Source organism: Lagopus muta, chromosome 4, assembly GCF_023343835.1.
Source record: "Lagopus muta isolate bLagMut1 chromosome 4, bLagMut1 primary, whole genome shotgun sequence".
In the NCBI taxonomy this organism is placed as follows: domain Eukaryota; kingdom Metazoa; phylum Chordata; class Aves; order Galliformes; family Phasianidae; genus Lagopus; species Lagopus muta.
The window spans coordinates 5,069,865-5,093,015 of record NC_064436.1 but is presented as its reverse complement, the minus strand read 5'-3'; the positions used below and the strand labels follow the sequence as shown (position 1 = coordinate 5,093,015).

General features: G+C 42.7%; 1 protein-coding gene across 7 annotated transcripts in view; it reads right to left on the bottom strand.

Annotated features, from left to right (window-relative positions):
* Positions 1-21,185, bottom strand: part of TLL1 (tolloid like 1) — a 136,736-nt gene extending 115,551 nt beyond the window's left edge. For 3 of the 7 annotated variants that reach the window (XR_007376166.1, XR_007376167.1, XM_048940998.1), the window contains exon 1: positions 20,707-21,185. Coding sequence is in view for 2 of the 7 variants with exons in the window: in XM_048940998.1 (XP_048796955.1) it covers positions 20,707-20,863 (157 nt within the window). In the remaining 5 variants the exon portion in view is untranslated. Of the gene's footprint in view, positions 1-20,206; positions 20,654-20,706 lie in introns of those variants that run through there. The other 4 variants (XR_007376168.1, XM_048941001.1, XM_048940999.1 and 1 more) reach the window with 4 other exon arrangements.
* Between the last annotated feature and the right edge of the window lie 1,966 nt (positions 21,186-23,151).

The following is a 23,151-nucleotide window of genomic DNA, read 5'->3' as shown; positions in this document are numbered from 1 at the left end:
TCCAGAAGAGCAGATGAAGAACTGCCAAGAGTGACTGAGGTGAAACAGAGCCAAATATTTTTTATCAGCTCCTAAAACAAGACATTTTTGGTAGTGAGATCAGAAGCTGAGCAATCACACCAAATTATGCTTCAACCTGAGATGAAAATTTTCAATTTCTTTTTCCAGCCAGCACAAACAAACAGGAAAATAAAAGAAAGAACAAAATAGGAACATTCTAAATATAGCCAACAAAACCAGAGACAACCTTACAAGCTCTGGAAGCTCCAGTTGAAAAACAATAATAATAACAGTACTGGATATAAAGGGGAGATGCTACACAGCAATATTGTTTCACAGAGATAAACGTGGCTTTAAGATGAAAGTTACTTATCTGTCATTGTTTTATGGAGTGTGTGCTGTACTGATGGAAAGCAAAGGTCAGACTTACACTGAAGAAACTTTAGCTGACTATTCAGAAGTCAGGGTTCAAGCTTTTATTGCTGGGGTTTCCATTAACAGGCCTGTGTCTGAGGCGAGCTGAAGGTGATGTCGTGTTCCAGACTGCTGGTGCACAGAAGTCTGACTCCACGATGTGTGCTCTTTGGCAAAGAAGCCTGGGATGGGCTGGTAGGGTAATAAAAGCTTTTGCAGGCTATTCAAGAATGAGCGTGCCTGATTAAAAACAAACAAACAAACAAAAAACTCATCTCTCCAAGACTTCATTTATGAAGCATGAGAATAAAAGACTGAGATCTGGCAATTTCTCCATAAAAGAGGGGTAATCAAATCTCCTGTAATTAGTTAAAGACCTCTGCTGAGTATTTTAATAGATGTACAAAAAAAAGCTCTGTACATAGACAAAGTCTGTGTTTTTTTTTTTAATTGAAGTACCTACATATTGTCCTGAGTGCAGACAAGAGGATCAGCACAGAAGATACAGATCTTTGAAAGTAAGAAACTGCAATACTGCCCCTTCTTGAACTAGAAACTATCTGGAAATAAACTCAATCTGGAAATAAACTGGAAATTAACTCAAGAGGGATCTGTATCTGTTTCAGAATATGGTACCAGAACTCATTCCTGCAGTGCAAAATGAATGACTAGCTGTGTCAGAAACCATTTAATTAGCTGCAATGAATGCTAGCTTCTCTAGGAATTACTCAACAACTGTACAGCAAAAGACATTGCTTCTTTTTTCCCCTCGCATCAGATTCCTTGCCCTCCTACAGCTGGTCCCCACATATTGCTCAGTCTTCCCCACTCCTGTGCCCAAGTGCTGAGTGGCTGAAGAACAGGCTTACCCTTCCCACGGTGCCTAACGCTTGGAGCCCCCCCAAGCTCCACTTCGCAGTGCTTGCTTCTTGATCCACCTTAAGCACCGTTTACCAGGGAATCAGAATCCCCAGAGTCAGCATTTGCACTGGGCGCTGGCAGACGCCCAGTGCATTTTGCTAGCTGCTGCTGAAAGCTAAGAACCATGCTGCCATATTGGCAAGTGAGACCCTGGTTGACAGATCCAACGTAGAAATAACCCATTGCCACATTGCATGACATACAGTAACTGGAAAGGTGTGGCTTTTTTTTAATTATTATTTTTTAACCCATAAACAGAATTTGTCCAGCTTGTCAGGATAATCACTGGGCAGCCCAAGGTGAGCATTCAACACCTGAGTACACAGAAGTGTTTCCTGAAAGTGACCTCAGTAGTGTGGTTGTCTGTCACCTTAAAACACATAACACACATAAATATATGATGGCAATACTATACATAGTTAAAGATGCTGTCCTCTGCAATGTGTGCAGAGCATAAGCAGCGTGCTTCAGAAAAATGAAAACAAAAATGAATATACATCAAGTGCTTGCAAAATCTGAGCTGGTAATGACAATTTTGGGCAGACAATTTGACACAAACATGTTCCTACTGATAAATTAAAATGGGGTTTTGAAGGCAGCTGTACGTTGCACATGACTGTAGAACACGCTTTCACTCCCCCCCCCCAAAAAATATTACATCAATATATTAGCTCAATACTAACCATTTCTTCTATTACAAGCTTACTGCGTTTTGTGTTTGGATAAGATATGGCTAACAGCTCATTTTTTCCTCACAGTCAACTCCATCTCATCCAAACTATTAATGTAACAGAGCTCCAATCCATTTGCCCGTGGATGTTAAGTCAAATCCCACTGACTTAACAAAAGACAAAACTCAGCCCTTGAGCAGCAGCAGAAATGTTAACTGGTACAGCTACTGAGTTCAGAGAGCTGTTTTCTCTCTATGGGAAACAGGCTTGAAGCAATATATTCAGGAGAATCAAGCAACTTACGTAATGTTCTTATTACTTGTATCAACATTTGTGCTATATGCTTGCAGTTCACTGCTGTATGGCTCATTCTGTTGCAAAATGAGCTTCTATACCACAACCATATTTTTGCAAGTACAGTAACTGGATCAAAATAAAGACTTGCTTTGTTTCCAGGAAAAATATGCATAATACACAGAGCAGTAAGCTTTTAAGGCAAGTTATCTTCAAATGGGAAAAGTGTTCCCCAGGCAAATTTTACTACTCTCAGTAACATTAGGCTGTCTTATAAGCCAGTGAAACAGCTGGCAAACACTCGTGCAAGATTTTATCTAGAACAACTAATTACAGCAATTTCCCATTTTTCATTTATATTACCAAATTCCATAAAATCTTCACAATCTCCAGTTCATGCACTCCTTCAAGGCTACATTTCATCTATCAAACTGTCTCATGTCAGCTACTGTTAAAGATCCCAACATCTCAGGTTCAGTTGATCCTGATGGAACTCACTGAAAGAGGATGAAGTCTCACTCTGTAAGCAACTGCGTCCATTTCAATAGCATGAGTGAAGCAGACATCTTACAACCAAAACTTGCTAATGCTTTAATATAACAGTATCCTAAATCTAAGCTGATGACCTAAAATAACAATGATGATTATAATAATCATTTATCACTGCTACCCATACATGTACGAATTAAAATACAAAGTAATTTATACAAGCAATAACAGGAATAATACTAGAATTACTCAGTTTCTTTTTAAATAGTTAACTTTTCTTGAACAGGAACTTGAGAGCTCCAGTCAGGCCAAACTTCAACCAACTTCTCCAGGCATTCTTCCTAAGGAATATTGTTATTTAATCTATCACTCTGTGATGCACTGACAAAGTCACTGAGCGCATCAATAAACATCACATTTTAATATTACCTCTATTCCAGACATCAAAAGCAAACAATCCACAGGCTAATCTATGCACAGTTAGGCTAATCCCCTTTGCACACTCACAGCGTGTCTACAGTATCATCAGATAAATATGATAGTGAATACAGACACTAAAAACAGCTTCACAGTCTGATGACGTGCAATATGGGTGAAAAGCATTAGGCCAAATATTATTTAAGATCCTTAGAATTCTGTCTGAAAGCTAAGCATCCAATAGCGGACCCAAATCCATGCTTCACAGGACAGGATGAAAACAAAGGTAAACAGCTGAGATAAATTTTGCCTTGTTTGTGCATTCAGTAGCAAAATTGGTTACCTTCTAGTTTTCCTCTAATGCTTAATTGCAGGAGAGAATAGCCTCTCCCACATAAAAATATAGGGAAAACAAAATCAAAGGACTTTTTTCCTGCTACAAGAAAGCATTATCCAGCTTACAGTTCTCTTGCAGTTACCACATGAGATAAAAAAATAAAAATAAAAAGACCACACAAATTAATAGAACAACTAGCAACATGATTTTTAACCAAAGCTACCCTTGGGTGAAACCAGGAGCAGGTTACAGCTTGGGTTTATAATGAAACTGAGTTTGACCCTTCCCATAAAGACTATTTCTGTTTCAACAAGAAGCAAAGCATGAATAGCACAGATGCTCAGATTTCTCCCAACTCAATTGTATCTACTGCAAGACAGCATTCTGCATGCTATCCAATCAGTTGGTTTACATTGGCAAAAAAAATAATCCCATGTCTATAATCAAGAGCAAAATTTTATTACTGTCCTCTGATTGGCAGTTTTACTTAAGTTAAATATTACCAGCTTTTAATATTATTTTGTTGTTTCTGCTCATAAAATATATGAAGACTAAACGGAGCTTAAGTATTCAAAATTTGCGTTTAATTGCCCATCAAATTTACTGCCCATGGAATTATCACGAACCTCATTCTCACACAAACTTAACATACACATACATTGATATTATATGCACACGCATACTAGTACTTCCCTCTGCACCATTAACTTCTCCTTAGGGCTCAAAAAATCCAATAAGAGATGGGTTTTTTTTTCCACTTATTGTGTGGAACTACTTCACACATTTTTAAAATAACGACAAATTCTCAACTGTGGACACTGCCATAGTGGCAACACACCAATATTTCTCCCATATGTTCATTTAAATCTTATATTTTGTGCTGTTTGCAAAGGCTGAGGAGCATTCATTGGCATCTCACCAGCGTCCCCCTGAGAACAGCAGACGGAGACACAGGAGTCTCTTCTCCCTCTTCCTCTGAACTAAGAGGAAATATAAGAATAACTGGGAGAAAAATGACTCTTGGGGGCAACGGAAAGAATGAAATGGCATTGCTGGGTGGAAAAAAATAAAAAAAGTAATGGGCAGGAATGAAATCTTGCAGCTTTTCATTTACAAAATCAGGACCTAAATATCACAGAATTACCTTTAAAAAATAATAATTAAAAAACAAATTTAAAAAGGCAATAAAGATGGGCATGGCTCAGCTATCCTGCTTGATCAAAAGCAACTGAGGCCTCAACATCAGGCTTGTCAGGCACCACCACATCAATGCAGGCAAAAGGCAGGCAGCCCTTCCATCAAGAAAAGCGCTGTTTCACATCATCACCCTTTCTGATGGTACTCCATGGTTTTTAACAACAATTAAGTTTAATTTAAAAATCTGGAGAGCCTGAGCAATGGATACAGAGAACTAAGAGATGAAGAGAAAGGGAAAGGGAAAAAGGAAAAAGGAAAAAAACCACACAAGCTTATCAATACTATTTTGTTGAAATACACGAACAGTGTTCAGCCTTTACTGTCCTCCACATTCTTCAAAGATTTCCAGCTAGGGAGATGCTCTAGAATGAACCCTCTGAAAGGCAATACATACAGAGTGCTAACTATGGTAGGCTTTTCTTGTCTCCAGTGGATCAAGAACATTGGGTGCACGGCAAAAATGTTAAACACTGTCCCTGTTTTTTTCCCCATTATACAGAACACCGATCAGGAAATGGTGTCTATTTTGTTCTATTACTACAGAGTCAGCTGTAGAATTCTTACTTGCCAAATGTAGTGAAAATAGTATAGAAGGCAATGGCAACAACTGAACTGGAAGTTCAGTGCTGCAGCTTTAATTTAAATCAGAGCTACAATAGGATTCTGAATGTTTTGCTTCTTCAATGTATTTGTTAGTGAAAATGTACCAAATGCAACAAATAAAAAAACCATGAAGGCGTTTCCAAAGAATCTTGCTTTATACATAGAACAAGACAGATACATCATATACGGAAACAGCACTTAAGAGAATATCTGCAACTTATGTTTCATCATGTGCGACTCATTTTTAAAATGCAGGTGAAAACAATTTTTATGCTCTTCAGTAAAACTATATTTAGACCATCAGCACATATACTAACTGATGTGGGGGAAAAAAAAAGGCAGGAAATTAGTTATTGAACTGAATGCATGTCTGAAAGCTCTTCTTTTTATTTTAAATGTGTATTTGGTAATTTTTGTATGGCAGACTGTATCACTTTCATCATAACAGCATCCTTTCCCCAATACGAGGAAACAAACGCACTTCATTTATTGAACAGCTCCTGCGGAATTTCACACGTTCCGCTGTAGCAAAACAAATAAATAAACAAATACAATTACAAAAAACAACTTTCACAGACAATTTGGGTCTGTCTTGCAAACATAGGCTTCCTAAACATTGTTCCATCAGCCCCTAGGAAGTGCAGAAAGCACCCTTTAGACTCAGGGGGGAGCTGCAGGATTTTTTCCCCGAGCACAGTATGGCTTGTAGCCAAAGGAGTAATTTAGCATAGGTTTTGGCCAAGCAGGAAAGCATTCCATTTCTTCTGCCATTCATTTAGACCCACAAGGAAACTGAGACAGGAAGCCAGACTTCCAGATAATAGGAGTGTTCCTAATGATGTACGCTGGCTTGTGACTCAGAACAGTTCCTCTATGCTTGCCCTTGCTGCACCATCCATTTCTATATGATTTCCCCACTGCAGAGGGGGAATGACAACAAAAAACATTTTAGATCAATCTCCTTTTGCAACCAATTGAAAGTGATCAATGATTTTAAAACATCGCAACACAAAAACTAGTTGCAATGGAGGCAAGAGGCAACCAGTATAATGTACTTTTTTTTGTTTGTTTGTTTTTTGTTTTTAAATACCTACATTTAATTTTTTCTCAGGTACAAATTCAGACCTCACTGAAGCACAAGAACAGAGAGCTGCTGGAGAGAGTCCAGAGGAGAGCCACAAAGTTGATCAGAGGGCTGGAGCACCTCCCCTATGAAGACAGGCTGAGGGAGCTGGACTTGTTTAGCATGGAGAAAAGAAGGCTGCGGGGTGACCTCATTACAGCCTTTCAGTACCTAAAGGGAACCTACAAACAGGAGGGGAATCAACTCTGAAAGGGTAGATAACAGTAGGATAAGGGGAAACCGTCTGAAGTTGAGGGAGGGAAAATTCAGATTGGATGTCAGGGGGAAGTTTTTTACAGAGAGAGTGGTGAGGTGCTGGAACAGCTGCCCAGAGAGGCTGTGGATGCCCCGTCCATCCCTGGAGGTGTTCAAGGCCAGGTTGGATGGGGCCCTGGGCAGCCTGGGCTGGTATTAAGTGAGGAGGTTGGTGGCCCTGCATGTGGCAGGGGGTTGGAGATTCATCATCCTTGAGGTCCCTTCCAACCCTGACCATTCTGTGATTCTGTGAAGTGAATGTCACCATGCCACTCATCTCACTAGAAGTAACAAGAGATCCTAAAAGCAACTGCAGTCTAGATGAAGAATTCCACTTAAATGTTGCAGCATATAAACATAATGCATTTCATTTCCTCGCATGAAAGTGTCAGGAAACACAAATCAGATTAAAAACAATTAGGAGAGTTTGTAAAAGGAGAAAAACACTCTTTGCCTGCTGTGGATCCCCATCTTGGGCAGGGTTCCCTACTGTGCACTGCACACAGCCCAGGCCAGTTACACATCCTTGGTGCAGACTCTTCCACAACCCATTTACAGGACCTGCTGGACTGCGTGGCAAGAAACAAGGCAGTGTTACCCTGAGCATGAAGACCCAAGCTAAATTACTTTCCCTGGACAAATCTTATACAAATAAAAAGTCTAACAGACTTTCATACATGCCATCTAGATTTATAAGCCATGGTATTTTAACAGGTGAAAGAGCTACTGAACAGTCCACAGCAGTGTGAAAAAGTAAAAAAGTAAGACCTGCATGAGAAGAATTCCTTTATATTTATCTGAATAACATGTCAGAACAGCCCACCTCTAGGAATTCTGATATGCCTATCATTGTTTTAATTTGAAGTTATTACTGCCTTTGAAGCAGCTGAATACAGAGAGCAGTTTGATCTCCAGTCAGCTGCAGAGGGCTCAGCACAGGATAATCTTTTTGTTCATCACCTCAGTTTTTACCTGCTTGCCTGTCTCCTCCTGGTAGATAACCCACACTGCATTCTGCGATGTCTGCCTATTCTGCATGACTCCTCTAAGCACCTAGCTAACCTGGACCACAAGTACCTGGGACTTTTCAGCACAGGTGGAGAAAGAAAACAAACAGGAAGGGAAACTAAATTCAAAATTGATAGTGAAGAATAGAGGAAGAAAAGGTGCAGTGCATGCTTGGCCATGCTCTGGAGAAGCCATGCATTCTGCACTCTACCAGTGCAGGAGCAAGTCAGTACCTCTCTGACATCCTGCAATGCCTCCTCCCTTGCAGCAGTTGGCAGGGTTTATCTTGGTGCTAGAACAGCCATAAAGAACTAAAAGGAATCAGAACTGATTAGCACGTAAGAGTGGAGATGCTAATTTGTTTCCTTAGCACATGCAAGTAGATTCAATATCTTATCTAGATCTTTGCTCATTTCAGTGACACATCGCCTGCTCACTGGTAAGAGGGGAAAGGATTTCTCCACTGGAATGACCGAGGACATATTAGGTCAACAAAGCCAAGCCAGAGGACATGAGCACTAACCAAAGATAAAGTTATTTTTATTCTTCTACAATATTCTGCATTTAGAGGTTAATGCTTATGGTAATTTCTGATTTCCTTAGTGCCTTTAGTTTCAGCTTGTCATACTTAGGTAAAGCACAGAAAAGACTTACAATCAACAGGTCTTTGACTACCTGTAGCATCATCAGGTCTAGAATGACTAGATGAACGCATCAGCAAAAGCGCAGTGTATGCTGTGAAATTCCATAACCAGATATAAATAAGCATAATGGGTTGTTTTTCTCTCTCTAAAAAGAAAAAATAATTTTGTCTAAGTTGAAAAAGAAAAATCATCACAACTTTAGCTGATTCCACGCATTGTTGACTTAAATCACCAAAGAACAGCTTGCCTTTCTCCCTGGAGAATTTCAGTTTTCAGCTCCCTCACAATTTGAATACATCTATAAACATCTTTCTGATCAAAGACGCGTCTCCATACTTGGCTCTCTTTCAGAAAACAAAAGGAAACCTATGTTATTTTTCTTTACCCAAGCTTCACTTCTGCAGACATAGCAAGCATGATCCACCAGCGCTACAAACTCACATTAAATTCAGTTTCTCCCAAGATAAAGGTGCTATCAATGAAAACAGGTCTCAATTGGGTTTCTGTGTTTTCATCCATATTCCACGGGTCAAAAGGTTTCATCCTCAAGAACGCAGATAAAAGACTGAAAAAAGAAACAGCCCTCGACATTTTCTCTTCCCCGCCGCTCTCACTGCTATTCAAGGAGCAAGAGGTCTTTGTTCATGAAACAGTCCAGTTTCAGAACCTTTTCATGATGAGCTAAGAGTTTTCTCCTTCCTTCCTCTGCTAAATAACTCCAAAAAATTTTGTCACTAAAGCCAAACAAAGAACTTTCTTCAAACAAGCATCCTCAGACAGCTCTAGTACCATATGCCACCTGCATTTCCCACTCAGGATGTGAAGGAAGTTCAAAACACTGAAGAACCAGTCTTAGAAAGAAGACAGATGTTTGGAAACATGAAAGTAATGAATTGTGTAGTTAAATATGAGATTTGCATTGAGTTAGGTTATGCCATAATAATACACTCCGATAATATGCTCCAATCTAACGCTTTTGCTATCCATTCAAACTATAAGCAGCTTTGGGAAAAAAAAAATACATATATATGCTTTTCTGCTGTTATTTTAACATTTAGTTAATTCTTCTACTTATTTAATAAAAGAAGAAATTAGCACATCCGTTTCTTCATTTGTTCCTCCTCGTTTCCCAAGTTTCCCCTTCCAGCAAGCCACTGAGATAGGCTGGGAGAAGAAGCGTTCTAAAGTCATGGTTTTGCAAACTGCTGAAGAGAATTTCAGTGCTTGTCAAACATTAGCTAATGGTATATACTTCAGTTGTTGTTCTTACAAACTATATTGAGACCCATTTCAAATGCCTTCAGAATTTTGTAACAAATAAAGGTCACAATGTAAGATTTCAAGATACTCTTGTGCTAGCAATGACAACAGCAGAAACTGGGGCAAAAACCCATCCTCACAATGTGAAAGGCATGTGAGCGCATGAATACAAGCAAGCCATGGCCCAAGCACACGGGAGCAAGTCAGTCAGCTCTGCACCTTACTACTTATTTACCTATAAAAATTATCTCTGAAGGTTTTCACCGAGTTCAACAGCCTTCAGATCAGGCTTAAGACACAGATTAACCCCATGTTTCCCAGTGCAGCAAAATAAATAAAAACATATAAAGGCACCCACCCACAGAACCTGTATACGCAACTTTCAAGATCTTTTAATAGATAATTTTACAGGTATATGTATGCTTTAGTGATAATCCCTTAGGTAATCAGTTGAGCATGTGCATGCATGCACCTAAAGGCAAGGATGTAAGAGCTGCACTTACATGGAGAACTTTAAAGGAAAGAATCTATACATGTTAGATAAACTTAGCTTTCTGTGCTTGCCTAACTTTGTCTTCATGAAATATTATTCTGTGCCTTTGCAGTCATACTGAGGCGTGAAATTCATTCACTTCCCAAAAGATCCAAATTTCATTTACCTTCAAGGCATACTACAAGACCCGAGTTTTTGAAATACCATTTAGGAAAGGCTTAGGAACAAAGGAACTGCAGCACTGGATCACATCCAAGGTCCTGTCTGACAGCAGTCACTACCAGCTGCTTCGGAAAGGAACAAGAATCTGAGGGGGGAACGAGGATAATCTTGCCATACACTTGAGTTCATCTCGATTTCCAGACACTAAAGACTGGCTTCAACTCTGAAGCCTGAGGTATAATGCGCACTTACAAAGTTATCGCTATCAGTTACCAAAGCTTTGGATTCTCCTGCTGCCTATGTAAATGTCAAATCCAGTATCTGAACACTGCCTCAGTAGCATCCTATAACAGACCTCAACCTAATAAAAAGTTAGAAAAAAAGTTGGGAAAAAAAAAAAAAATCCCCAGTCTCAGTTCTGAATTTAACAAAGTTAGATTTTAATTCTTCTTGTATAATTCCTTAAATTAAACATTGATCATGTCCCTTCTTCATAATTCTCCATTTTTTAAGTTGAACTTCTTTTTAACCCATTTTCATCCAACAGTTTTTTCCAGTAACCGATCCTTCAATGCATAAAACACCAGCATGAACCTGATTCTTTAGCTATTTTAAATTCTTATTATTTTTTGTCTGGGAGTACGTTGGCTGGTTTGTTTTGTTTTAATAATTCATTTCCATGTATGAAAGTTGTATCCATATTGGTTTTCAGAGCCTAATGCTATTACAGCAACATTAATAACAACATATAATATTAATATAACATTAATAACAACAGAATAAAAGGTTCCAGAATTTAGTTCTGAATCGATAGTCTTGTACAACAGCGTGGTTAAAAGCTGCTAAGTCTTTGTCTATGATGACAAAAGTGTTGGCAGATGCTTAAAGATTCCAGTACTAAAACGAAGATCTAAAACTAGACGATGGGTAATATGGCTCCATAATGACACTGGCAACTTTGAACTGAAACATGCTTTTAGTAAAAAAGGGGTTAAGCAGATGGTCTGAGCACAAAATACCTACTTTATCAATGGACCTCTACCTGCACACACCTTTACAAGGGATGAAATAGACACTTTGAAGTATGAAAAGAGCTGTCAAGAAATGAAGATTAACCCATCTGCAAATAAAACTGTGGTAAGAGGACAACCGTAAGAGAAATGTTGAATAAGGGGAAAAGCGAGTTCAAGTAAAAAATGAAGATGTATGCAGATTTGTTATAAGGACATTTTAGCAGATGGAGAAGTTGGGCAGTTCATCATCACGTTCTCACACCCGCAGAGTTGTTCTAAAACTGCTCTCCCCAAAAGCAAATATAATTGGCTGAGCAATAAACTGTTTAAATGAATCTTTTTACAATGTAAAAACCATTGAAAATTATTTTTGTTACATCAGAGTTCATCATCTGGAAATAGAGAGAAGCTCTGTAACTTAGCCACTATTTCCAGAATCACTGTGCCCTTTCCAAAGTCCTTTCTTCTTCACAGTGGAAACAGAAATGTTGAAGGTTTTCAGTGGAACAATACATGTGACAGTAGGATTGCAGCTAACAAGCATCTGCTACAATGTCAGACACCAATAAAATGGGCTTACTTTTGTTTGATAGCAATTAGTGTTATTACTAGGAATACATTTAACTACTGCTACCAGTATGAGAATAACATAACACATAAGCACAGCTCTTTTGATACATTCAGCCACTGCCCTTCTAAGATGAGATATTTGAACTGCACTATAGAGATTACAGTACCCAAGGAACACCAAGTGGCTGAAGCAGCACTGGTACCTTTCAAATGCAGCCATCTCTACCACTCCATTTCTGCAGGAAAATGACAGAAAATCACCTAAACAGGTTATTTCTAGATTCAAATCTCACTGCACAGAAAATAATTTTTGCACTCAATATCTTTCCATTTCTGTGTTCTGATATGAGCGATTTTGGTGAGTTCCAATGCTTCTATTCCTTACTGCGCTGCTAAACATCTGATATTTTGTCAGTGGCACGTAAGAATACTACCCCAGAAACCCCTCAACATTTGACCCCTAAGGAGATGTGCCACTAGACAGAGAGGGGCATTCCTAACACAGCTAGAATTTACATAACATTTAAGCAAAGTTATAATTTAAGTGCTTCACATAACAGATATTGGTGCTAAGAATGTTCATACATTTTGAATGACTAAAACTATACCTCAGACCAGGCATATTGTTCTGTCATTGTCTGTAACTGTGAAAACGAATTAAAAAAACCTTGAAATAATTTCCCAGTCAATTATTTCTCTTACTGAAAACCACAGCACGAAAGCTGGCTCCATACACACTATGCATCCCATTATGCATCACATTCCACATGTCTCTAGACAGAAATAAAAAAAATAAGAAGGAGCTATTTTAGAAAAAAAGAAATGATTTGGGGAATTTGGGGCTTCTTGCCTATCTCTGTTTTTAAACACTGAAAGAGAAACCACAGACTTACATTCTGGAGTGTTATTGCTCTCTAAGAGCTACCTGTGCCCAAATATTCTCAAAGGTGACACTCACTGGTTCATAATCACTCTGAATTTTCACATGTAAACCACTACACAGGCAATTGGCATTAAGAACTGCCTCTGAAGTAGCCTGCTAGAGCAACCACCCGTTCCACGGGTTGTGCACCTGCTCAGGGTTGCACCATACAACCACGGCCTTCACCTTCACGCTCCCCAGCTCAGTCCCTTCTGATGTATTATTATTTTTACAAGCTTTAAATTTCAAGTACTTCCAGTCCTTGTATTGCTTGGGAAGGAAAATCTTCACATCAGATCTTGGTATTTAGGTTTATGAGTCAAACAGAGACAGAAGGTTCAGGTATGTGTTCCACACAGGTGGATATATCAGAATTTAACATGCAGTGTTTAACAGATCACTGGCAATCTGCTAAGTACGCTTCCAGTTTTAGGCATCTGGCAACACTTGGTCTACCCATTCTTCTCCCTTCTAGTTATGGACATAGCTGTTCATCACATTTAAAGGAAATAATCACCTGCAAGCTAGATAAGAATAAGTTAAGGGTACATGAAGAAGAGAATTCTACTGGACAGGCAGCACAGGAGAAAGCAAGGAAGCACATTCAGTGAAGGGGAATCCAAAAGCAAGGAAATTTGTCATAGGAACAGTGAAAGAGGTTGAAAAAAGTGAAAGATAAGCAGCAGATATGAAGAGTGAACATCCATTAAAACGCATCAATAAATCAACAGTTGGCACTTTCCTAGCAAAGAAAAATGTCGTAGGAAGAGACAACTCAAAATGCAAAGGTTTTTCTAGTCACGCTTCCAATGGCTGTAACTCTGAAAGGATGTAGTAGGGAGGAAGACAGAGGCTGTCTGTGATCACAGATGAGAGAAATAGACTGTACTACAGTAACACACAGCCCTGTCAGGGAAGATGCAATACTGGACCTGTTGCTGACCAACTAGTGAACTGATTGATGAAATCAGGACTGAAGGCTGCCTGAGCTGTAGTGATTACGCAGTGGTGGAGTTCACACTCCTGAGGAATAGACAAAAAGGAAAATCTGTGTTAAACTTCAGGAAAGCCAATTCCCAGCTTTTCAGAGTGTTAGTCAACAAAACCCGGTGGGAAACCATCCTCAAGGACAAGGCAACAAGCAGGGCTTGCAGATCTTTAAGGAAGCTTTCCTTGGGGCACAAGATCTCTCCAACTCCAAGTGGAGGAAGTCAGGAAAGGAAGGCAAGAGCAAGACAGATATTGCTGAACTGGGACCTGCTGGTCAAACTGGAAAGCAAGAAGAAAATGCACAGGCAGTGAAAGCCCAACTGCAACCGGACTTGGCAAAGGGCAGAAAGAAGTACAAGAAAGGCTTTTATAGGTTCATCAGTCATAAAAGGAGAGAGCAAGAAGGTGTAACCCCACTCCTAATGACCATTACAGACAAGCTAGTAACAATGGACAAGGAGAAAGCTGAAGTCCTCAACTCTTTTTGCTCACTCTTCATTGAAAACTGCTCTTCACACATCCCTCAAGAGGATAGTTTGGAAGGCAGAGACTGGTGGAGCAATGGCCCTCCTGCTGTAAACGAAGACCAGATTAGCAACTATCTAAGGAACCTGAAGAACCGTAAGTCTATGAGTTCCAGATGAAATGCATTCCAGAGTCGTTAGGGAAATGGCTGATGTAGTCACCAAGGCGCTTTTGATGATATGTGAAAAGTCGTGACAGTGAGGTGAACCCCCTAGTCACCAGAAAAAAGGCAACGTTGCACCCATTTGCAAGAAGGATAGAAAGGATGGCCCAGGGAGCTACTGACCTGTTAGTGTCACTTCTGTGCTGGGGAAAATCTTGGAACAGATACTCCTGGAAGCAACGTTAAGGCTAATGAAAGACTCAGAGGTGATAATAGATGATCAATATGGCTCCACCATGGGCAAATCTTACCCAACCAACCCAGTGACCTTCTCCGATGGCCTAACTGCATCAGAATCACTAATGTCATCTATCTGAACCTCACTAAGGCTTTTGACACAGTCCCTCAAAATATTCTTCTTGCCAAATTGGAAAGATATGGATTGGATGGATGGATGCATTGACCTGTAGACAAGGAATTAGCTGCAAGATCATACCTAGAGAGTGGCATTTGGTGGTTCAATGTTCAGATTGACATCTACATCATGAGTGGTCTCCGTCAGGTACCACTACTGAGACCAGTGCTCTGTAATATCTTCATCAATGACATTGACAATGAGATTAAATGCGTACCTACACCATGTTCGCAGATGACACCAAGCTGTGTGGGGCAGTCAATATACCTGAGGGATGGGATGCTGTACAGAGACCTAGAAAGGCTCGAGCAGTGGGCTCAAGTGATTCTCATGAGGTTCAACAAATTCAAATGCAAGGTCTTGAACATGAGTTGTGGTGACCTCATCACCAATGCAAGACAAAAGGATTGATAACAGCCCTGTCAAAGAGGACATGAGGGTATCAGTGGATGGTAGTTGAACACGAGCCAGCAATGCTGCCATCACAGCCCAGAAAACCAACCATATCCTGGGCTGCAGCAAAAGCAGCATGGCCAGCAGGTCAAGAGAGGTGATCCTACCCCTCTACTCTGCACTGACGAGGTCACACCCAGAGTACTGCATCCAGATGCAGAATCCTCAGTGGCAGAGAGATATGGACCTGCTGTTCTGCCTAGAGAAGTGAAAGGTCTGAGGAGACCCCACTGTGGCCTTACAGTATCTAAAGGGGGGCTACAAGAAATAAGGCGACTCTAGCAGGGTCTGTCATGAAAGGATAGGGAGAAACGATTTCAAACCAAAGGAGGGGAGATTTAGTTTGGATATAAGGAAGAAGATTTTTACAATAAGGATGGTGAAGCACTAGATCAGGTTGCCAGGAGAAATGATGGAAGCCCCATCTCTGGAAACATACAAACTCAAGCAGGAGGGGCTCTGAGCGACATATCTAGATGTAGACCCATCTTTCCAAAAGCTCTGAAAGCCCAAAGTTTACTTTTGCTCTGGTGTACACTTACTTATCTTTACTTCAGTTAAAAAAAAAAAAAGTTAAAAATAAAAAATTAAAAAAAAAAATCAATGCTGTGTAACGACATTTTTCAGCATTCTATAAACCTACTCTTTATGAATCTACAGCTAGACTATAAAAATCTATCCGAGTTTAAGGATAAACACACATTATCTAAACAAAGAACAGAGATTTCTCCCCTTGTTTAGTTTATTCACTGTTATAAAATTTAGAGTACTGTAATGCATCCAGGAAAAAAAAAAAAAAGTCTGTTTTCCTCCTCAAAGTCATCTGTGCCTGCAAGAGCCAGAAGTTGACTCTTCCATTTTTACATCCTTTCTGTCAATACTGCACGCTACAGATGCGACCATTTCTCTCCAAAAAGAAGTGAATGGAATTATGTCATAAGCCTATCGACTCTGTTTTCCAGAGGGGCAATAAGAATGACATAAGGCAGACATCCAGGTGTGGCGAGTGTTTTCTGAGCTTGCCTGGGGGACCTGATTCCAGGCTCAATTAGGTTTGTCAATTAGGCTTGTTCTGCAGTGGTGTAATACCACTCCTTGCAGGTCACTTGTTTGACACTCAGGAAATATATTCAGAAACAGATCCCTATGGAAAGCAGCCTGGACATGAAATTGAGCTTTGGGTATGGAAGGATACTCACAAAGTTAGCAAGTCAAACATATGTGTTTACTATAGTTTTCCCAGAGTTTCACTACTGAAATAATCTTTTCAGTGAAGCGGAGCACTTCATGTTCACGCAAATCTTTCAAAGATATTGAGATACCACATTAAAGAGCATCACAAAGAAAGTAATGGTGTAGAACTCAGCAAATGAAATATGTCTTAAAACCTAGCTTTTTCAGTAGTCTGATTTACTCTTTAAGTGAATTCACAGCAGGATGGAGGCCATTTGGGACAGACCATTTTAAAAAGCCTGTTTCTGTTTCAGCTGCCTACGCTGTGTGTTTGCCACATGAACAGCCACAGTTCTGTCAGTTTGGCAGCTGACATTAGAGGTACAATCTCTATATTAGTATGAACTGCTCAAGATATCATTCTGAATTTATGGCATGAGTGAAAAAAAAGATGAAAGATATCTACTAAATAAATGATGCAGCAGATTCAAGTGTATAACAAGAGGTTTCAAGAAATTTTGCATTACCAGGTTGCATATTAGCACACTTACAGCTGAAAACATGCATCTCAATATTAGAACACCATCCAAATTACCTACTGTAAGAACATAACAGCTTTCAGTTATACTTTTCTTGGGAAGTTTCCTCAATGCAGAACAATTTCTAGTGCGAAGACAACCAAGGCCCACAGCAGGGAAAACCAACAGATTAAGGAATTCACCTCTGAGACTATTCCTCAAACCTTTGTAGTTTCTTCCAAAGCGAAATATCTCCAAGAAGAAACGTTAAAGGAGTAACAAACCTTGGTGATGCAGGTATACACCAAGGCTAAACCTTCTTTCCTAATTTCTCACAAGTCAACAAAATTATTTTCATTGGATGATCACACCAGAATATCACTCAGCCATTCTCTGTTGTTTTCTTTTTCTTTTTTAAAGAAGCAAAACAAAAGCACTCTAAAAACTTTAATACCAACTGAGAGCAGGCTATCCATAAGTAATACAGGATGGGAAACCCTCTTCCTGCTCATCCCACTCCGTACATTTCTCAATCAATATTCTTAATACATTATAGGCTGTGGTAAAGGCAGAAAAAGTAAAATCTCAGGAATGCAGAGATAAATATAGGAGAAGCTTGACAGTGCCCATTTAAATCTAACTAAACATTTTAATTTTTGGAGTTGTACTTGCTGTACGTATACATATATATGTGATCCATATTGCTAGATTCTTTTAAGCCTGACACTGAGATGAGCATGGCATTCCCAGTTTCACATCTTCCAGCAAATTAGATCTGGGAAGATAAACTAAGAATGCCTTACATTTGAACTTCACAATGGTAAACACTAAGGGCAACATCCTGCAGAGAGACACAAGGAAATATCTGAGACATCAGAAGCACTGAAACCACATTACATCACATCCCGCTGTTAGAGAATGCCAGGAGACTTGTTAGAAGGAGAAGTAGCATGACCCAAAATTCATCCCTGGGTTAAAGGACTGCAGAAAAACACACAGGAAGCCACACAGCTCATCAAGTTAATCTCCTCAGTGTCAACAGCTTCCTTACCTCCGCTCCTCCTATGCAGCACCACAACAGCACTCCCCCAGGCACCTCTTCCTCAGCCCCTTGCTCCCAGGGCTCTCAAGGTGCTGGCTTCACTGCTGACACTCAAGCGTGGGTTTATTGCAAAACAGCTGCTGTTTTTTTGTTGCTTTCTTTTTTTTTTTTTTCTAATGCAGCTGAGAACATCAGTTCCAAAAAAAAATTCTTAACCCTACTGTGCATCCATCAGACTCTTGTTATCTAAGGATTTCAGTTTTCATCAAGCTGGAAACATAGTAAGATAATGCACTTGTAAGCCTCTATAGTATTCTGCATTACACTCTGCTTCTGGGGATTTAACTTGCAGAAAGCAGTATGATTGTAAGCAGGCCAGCCAAAATGAGCCCTTTTCCACTAAGTGTTAAAATGCACACCGAATACTGAAAAACAATTACAAAACATACTTATAAATAACGTGTTAGAGACTGCCACTTTCCATTTCTGGCAGGTTTCTCCAGCTCTTCCACAAAAGGAAAAAACAGAGAAAAGAGGAGCCTAACAAAAGAAGCCTGATCCAAGAGAGTTGGGACTAAATCTATGAGTAATTACCTATATGGAATTATAGTTGATGTAGACCTGAGGCCTTCTGTGCTGTGCTCGACGCTGCAAAATCATGAACACTGACTCGTGTGGCTCGAGGAATAAGAACTAAGCAGCAAATACCACAGAGTGGAGAAAATTAGAATGCAATTAACTTCTAAAATAAAGGCAAGTCTGACTTGCATCAGCGTATTTGAGGGCCTAAGTTGTGGCTGGTTTCAAAGGAACTTTGGTAGGTCAAATTATGGTAGGTCAGATTATTCCAGCAGGTCTGTAAAATCTGTATGGGACTCTTTGGAGTTTTCAAATCACTTAGTAAAATCTTTACTGAGTTTGGGCGTTTCTCCCCTGGTGCCAAGTTGCTGAACTTCACTTCTAGCTGAGGCCTTGCTATTGCCAGCATGAACAGTTCAAAAAGAACAATGTAAGTGACTTCTGGCAGCCCAGCATCCATCCCAGACGGTCAGATCAGACTGGCTGAGCCAAGGTATGCTCCTAACAGAGGCTGAGCAGGAGAAGTCTTTGGGAAACACTCTTGGAGAATCGGTTACATCGATAAACTTTCTCATCTTTATTAAAACGATCAGTCCATGGCACAAATGTAATGTGTAGCACTAAGTGATGTGCATTTTCATCTCTGAAGAACAACCATACCCTAAATATACATATATATATTTTTATATATATAAATATATATTAATATATATATATATGGATGGGCTGTTCACTAAATATAGAACCTCACAGCAATTGCTTTTAAGACCAATGGGAATGGTATCCAGCTAACACCTGGTGCACCCAGGTGTCTCTCATTGTGGTAACATTCAAGCACATCATGAAGCAGCAGCAAGCACCTTCCATGAAATACTTCAATGGGCCAAACTTCCCAAACACGTGCCTTTTTCTCTAAGCAAAACAGTGATGGCAGGGAATTGGCAACACTAATTGTGCTCCACAGATTCTTACCATCATCCTTCTCTCACGCATAAGCATAAAACACTGTCACATATTGCAATTTCTAATTACTTCCACTGTGCAGCAAGAAGTATGGAAAAAAAAAAAAACAAAAACCCTGCAGGTAGAACAAATACACTTCTTATTAAATAAAATGATGCCTACGAGTCTTCCTGGAAGAACTAGGGACCAAGAGAAAAAAAAAAAAGATCCCAGCTTAATTATAACCAGCTACGCTTGTTTGCGAGCGCTAGCGCTAATTGGAAGAAAACAACGTTTTGTTTGCAGTCGCTTCTACTTCTTTTGAACTGGGGCATTCCTCAGCTGCAGGCACGGAAGACCTAACAATTCACACTTTCGGAACAAACTATTTTTGCGATTAGGAAAACACAACGTCTGCATAGTTGGCATATACGTTCACCACATTCTCCTCAAGAAATGAAACAAAACCACACTGACACGGCGCACGCAACCTTTGGCTGAACCAGTCTTCAGCATGCAAAGTAACTAATTAATGCAAAGGAGATCGCTGGAAAACTTCGGCGCTTATTTAACGATGGAGCTGGGGACGACCACCGCGTTTCGAGAGAACGTATCGGCGAGAGACAAAAGCGAAGCGGTTCCTCAGGTCAGCAAGAAGAACCAACCACCGTACCTGGCAAAAAGGAAGCTGACGTCTTAAACCAGCACACGTTCATCACAGGACTCCCCGGCGGCGCACGGATGCTCCTTCGCTCTCCCACCGGTGCGCACGGACGGGGCTACGCGCCCCGCCCGACCCCGATGTCAATATTCATCACGGAACGGCCGGTGCCCAGAACCCGCCCCGTGCCCGCCCCCACGAGCAGAGAGCCGGGCCGGGACAGTCAGGTTGCGGTGCGGGAGAGCGAGAAGGGGCCGCTCCGGGGGTGGCAACGGGCGGAGCGGTCTGTCGCCCCTTGGGTGCCCAGCCGCTCTCGGTGCGGAGAGCCTCCATACCCCGCCAAGCGCCCCGCGCAACTTCCGCGGTGCCCGGCCGGCAACGTGGGTCCTGGCCTGCCCGCTCCCCCGGGGAGGAGCAGGTGAGGCCCCTCGGCGGGCGGAGGAGTGAAGCCGGGACAAAGTCACCATCTGGGGAGGGGGTGGGGAGCAGCGCCGGGCGGGGAAGTCACTTACCGGCTTTGCAGGGATCCTTATAATCTATCGCCTCGGCTTTATCCTCTTCGGTGAAATCGTAAGTGTAGTCATAATCGAGGGCAGAGCAGGAGGACGGCTTCCCACAGACAGCCCAGGCGGCCAGCCACAGCGCCAGCCGCCAGCAGAGCATTTTCATCCTCCCTCGGGCGGAGAGGCGGTGCGCGGAGCGCGGCGGAGTTAGGCGGGCGGCACCGCCGGGTTGAGAAAGGAGGATAAGGGATGGAGGAACCGCAAGTTTGGAGTTGGCTGGGGCTCCGTTTGTTTGTTTCCTTCAGCACCTAGAGCCGCCGCTCCCTAGGTAGCCCCAAGGCAGCATGAGCTCCGCCGCCCCTCCTACCCGCACCCCGCCGGGCGTGTGGGTGGCTGGGCGCGGGGGTGGGCTCAGGCCGAGAGGTGCCGGTTCTCGGGGCGTCCCTCAGCCTTCGGCGCAGCCCGGGCAAACTTTCCGCCCCGGCGGCGGTAGCTGCCCGCGCCCCGCTCCGCACCCGGTCCGCGCCCCGCCGCGCCGCCGCCCCCGGTCCCGCTGTTGCCGCCGCCGCCGCCGCTGCTGCTGCTGCTGCCGGAAGATGGATCCGGGCTGTACATCAGCGAACTGCCGCGGGGAAGAGGGAAGGAGAGAAAAGAAAGAAGGACGGACGGGAAGAAAAGGGAGCGGGGGTGGGGGGGGTCTGCTCCAGCAAAGCGCACAGCCCGAGCGATGGGAGGCGGCAGAGCCAAGTGTCAGGGCCTCCCCCGCCGCGCTCCTACTCTGCGATCTGTCTTTGGTCTAGCCTCCCCCCCCCCCCCTCCTCTGTCCCCCTTTAACTTACGACAACCTTACAGGCAACTAACGCACATTGTCAGCATCCTGCTTACTTATTCATACAGTCAGGGTCAGGATCCGGGCTGCTGCCGATCCGCTCCCCCGATAGTCCTACAGCAACACGCGCGTTCACCGGCCGCCCCTATCTCCGGAGTGCTCTCTCTCTAGATAAGCGGTGAGCGGCATTTAGGCAACAACAAAAGAAGCCAGATCAAATCAAACAACGCGCGGCTCGGCTCCCGGCAGCCAAAAAGCTGGAGGACAGAGAGAACGAGGTGATGGAGGAGGAGAAGAGGGATCAGCTGCGATGGAGGGGATGGGGAAGCAGCGCGGTGCTGGTGTGCTGCTCTCCGTGCCGGCGGCTCCGCAGCGTGAGCCCCATGGGCGGGCGGGGGGTGAAGGAGCGAGGGGGAGGGGGAGAAGAGAAAAGTTTAAGCGCCCATAGTTTGCTTAAAACAGAGGAAGGCGATTTAAAGGTCCATCGCTCTGCAGAAGTTCAGCCAAGCAGTTGGGATCCGGCTCCAAAATGAAAGTAGGACCAAACAAACAAACAAGCAGAAGGAAGAAAAAAAAAAAAAATCGAGGAAAAAAAAAAAAAAAAGTTAATCTGAGATCTCTCAGCCGGGTTTTCCTGTCCTCACGTGGGTCGCCGGGAAAGCGGTGGAGGTTTCTCTCCCGAGCGAAGTTTCCGCGCAGCTCCGCACCGTCCCGCTGAGCGCCCCGAGCCGCGCGGGGCTGGCGCCTCTTTAAAGCCCGAGGAGGGATCAGCGCGCAAAGCCGCCTTCAGCCGATCAACCTGGGGAGGGAGGGAGCGAGGGAGGGAGGGAAAGAGGGAGGGGGAGGGCGGAGGGTGGAGATACACTGCTGCTGCTGGAATAAAATAAGATCGAGCGAAAAAAAAAAAAAAAGTGTGTGCGGTAGCTAAAGAGCTCCCTGTCTCCTCCCCTCCCCCGAGATGGGCAGCTCCGGTCCTGCAGAACCGCCTGAAACGGTTTCAGACCAAGGTGAGACTTTTGCGTAGCAAACTCTACTCTTCCTCCCCCTTTTTACGAGTTTCCATGGAAAAGAGCGGGGTGAGTGATGGGGGGGTTGAGGGGAGTTCCTGCGCCTCCCGCTCCGCCGTGGTGTCACATTTAGCACGGGGTTTTGAAAGGGCTGCCGCGAAGCACTGCCTGCTCCTTTTCCCGCAAATACCGTTTCCCGATCGCCTTTTCCCTGTCGCCGGAGTGGAAATCCAGAGGTCGTCCCTTCCCCCGGGCTGTACCAGGAGCGTCGCTTCGGAAGCGGCCCCTCCCCTCAACGGGGAGCTCGTGGCGAGTGGGTGCAGAGTGCTGTCACCTCTCTGTGGGCTGAGCTGCTGCAAAGGAAAAAGGATTTTAAGGGAACAGACTGGAAGGAGCGGTCCTTGAGAGCGGCCCTGCAGAGAGGGACCTGGGGGGTCTTGATAGATGAAAAGCTTAACATGAGCCAGCAGTGCCAGCAGCGCTTGCAGCTCAGAAAGCAAATGGGATCCTGGGCTCCATCAGAAAAGGGGTGGCCAGTAGGGACAGGGAGGTGATTGTCCCTCTCTATTCTGCCCTCGTGAGGCCTCATCTGTGGTACTGTGTCCAGGTCTGGAGCCC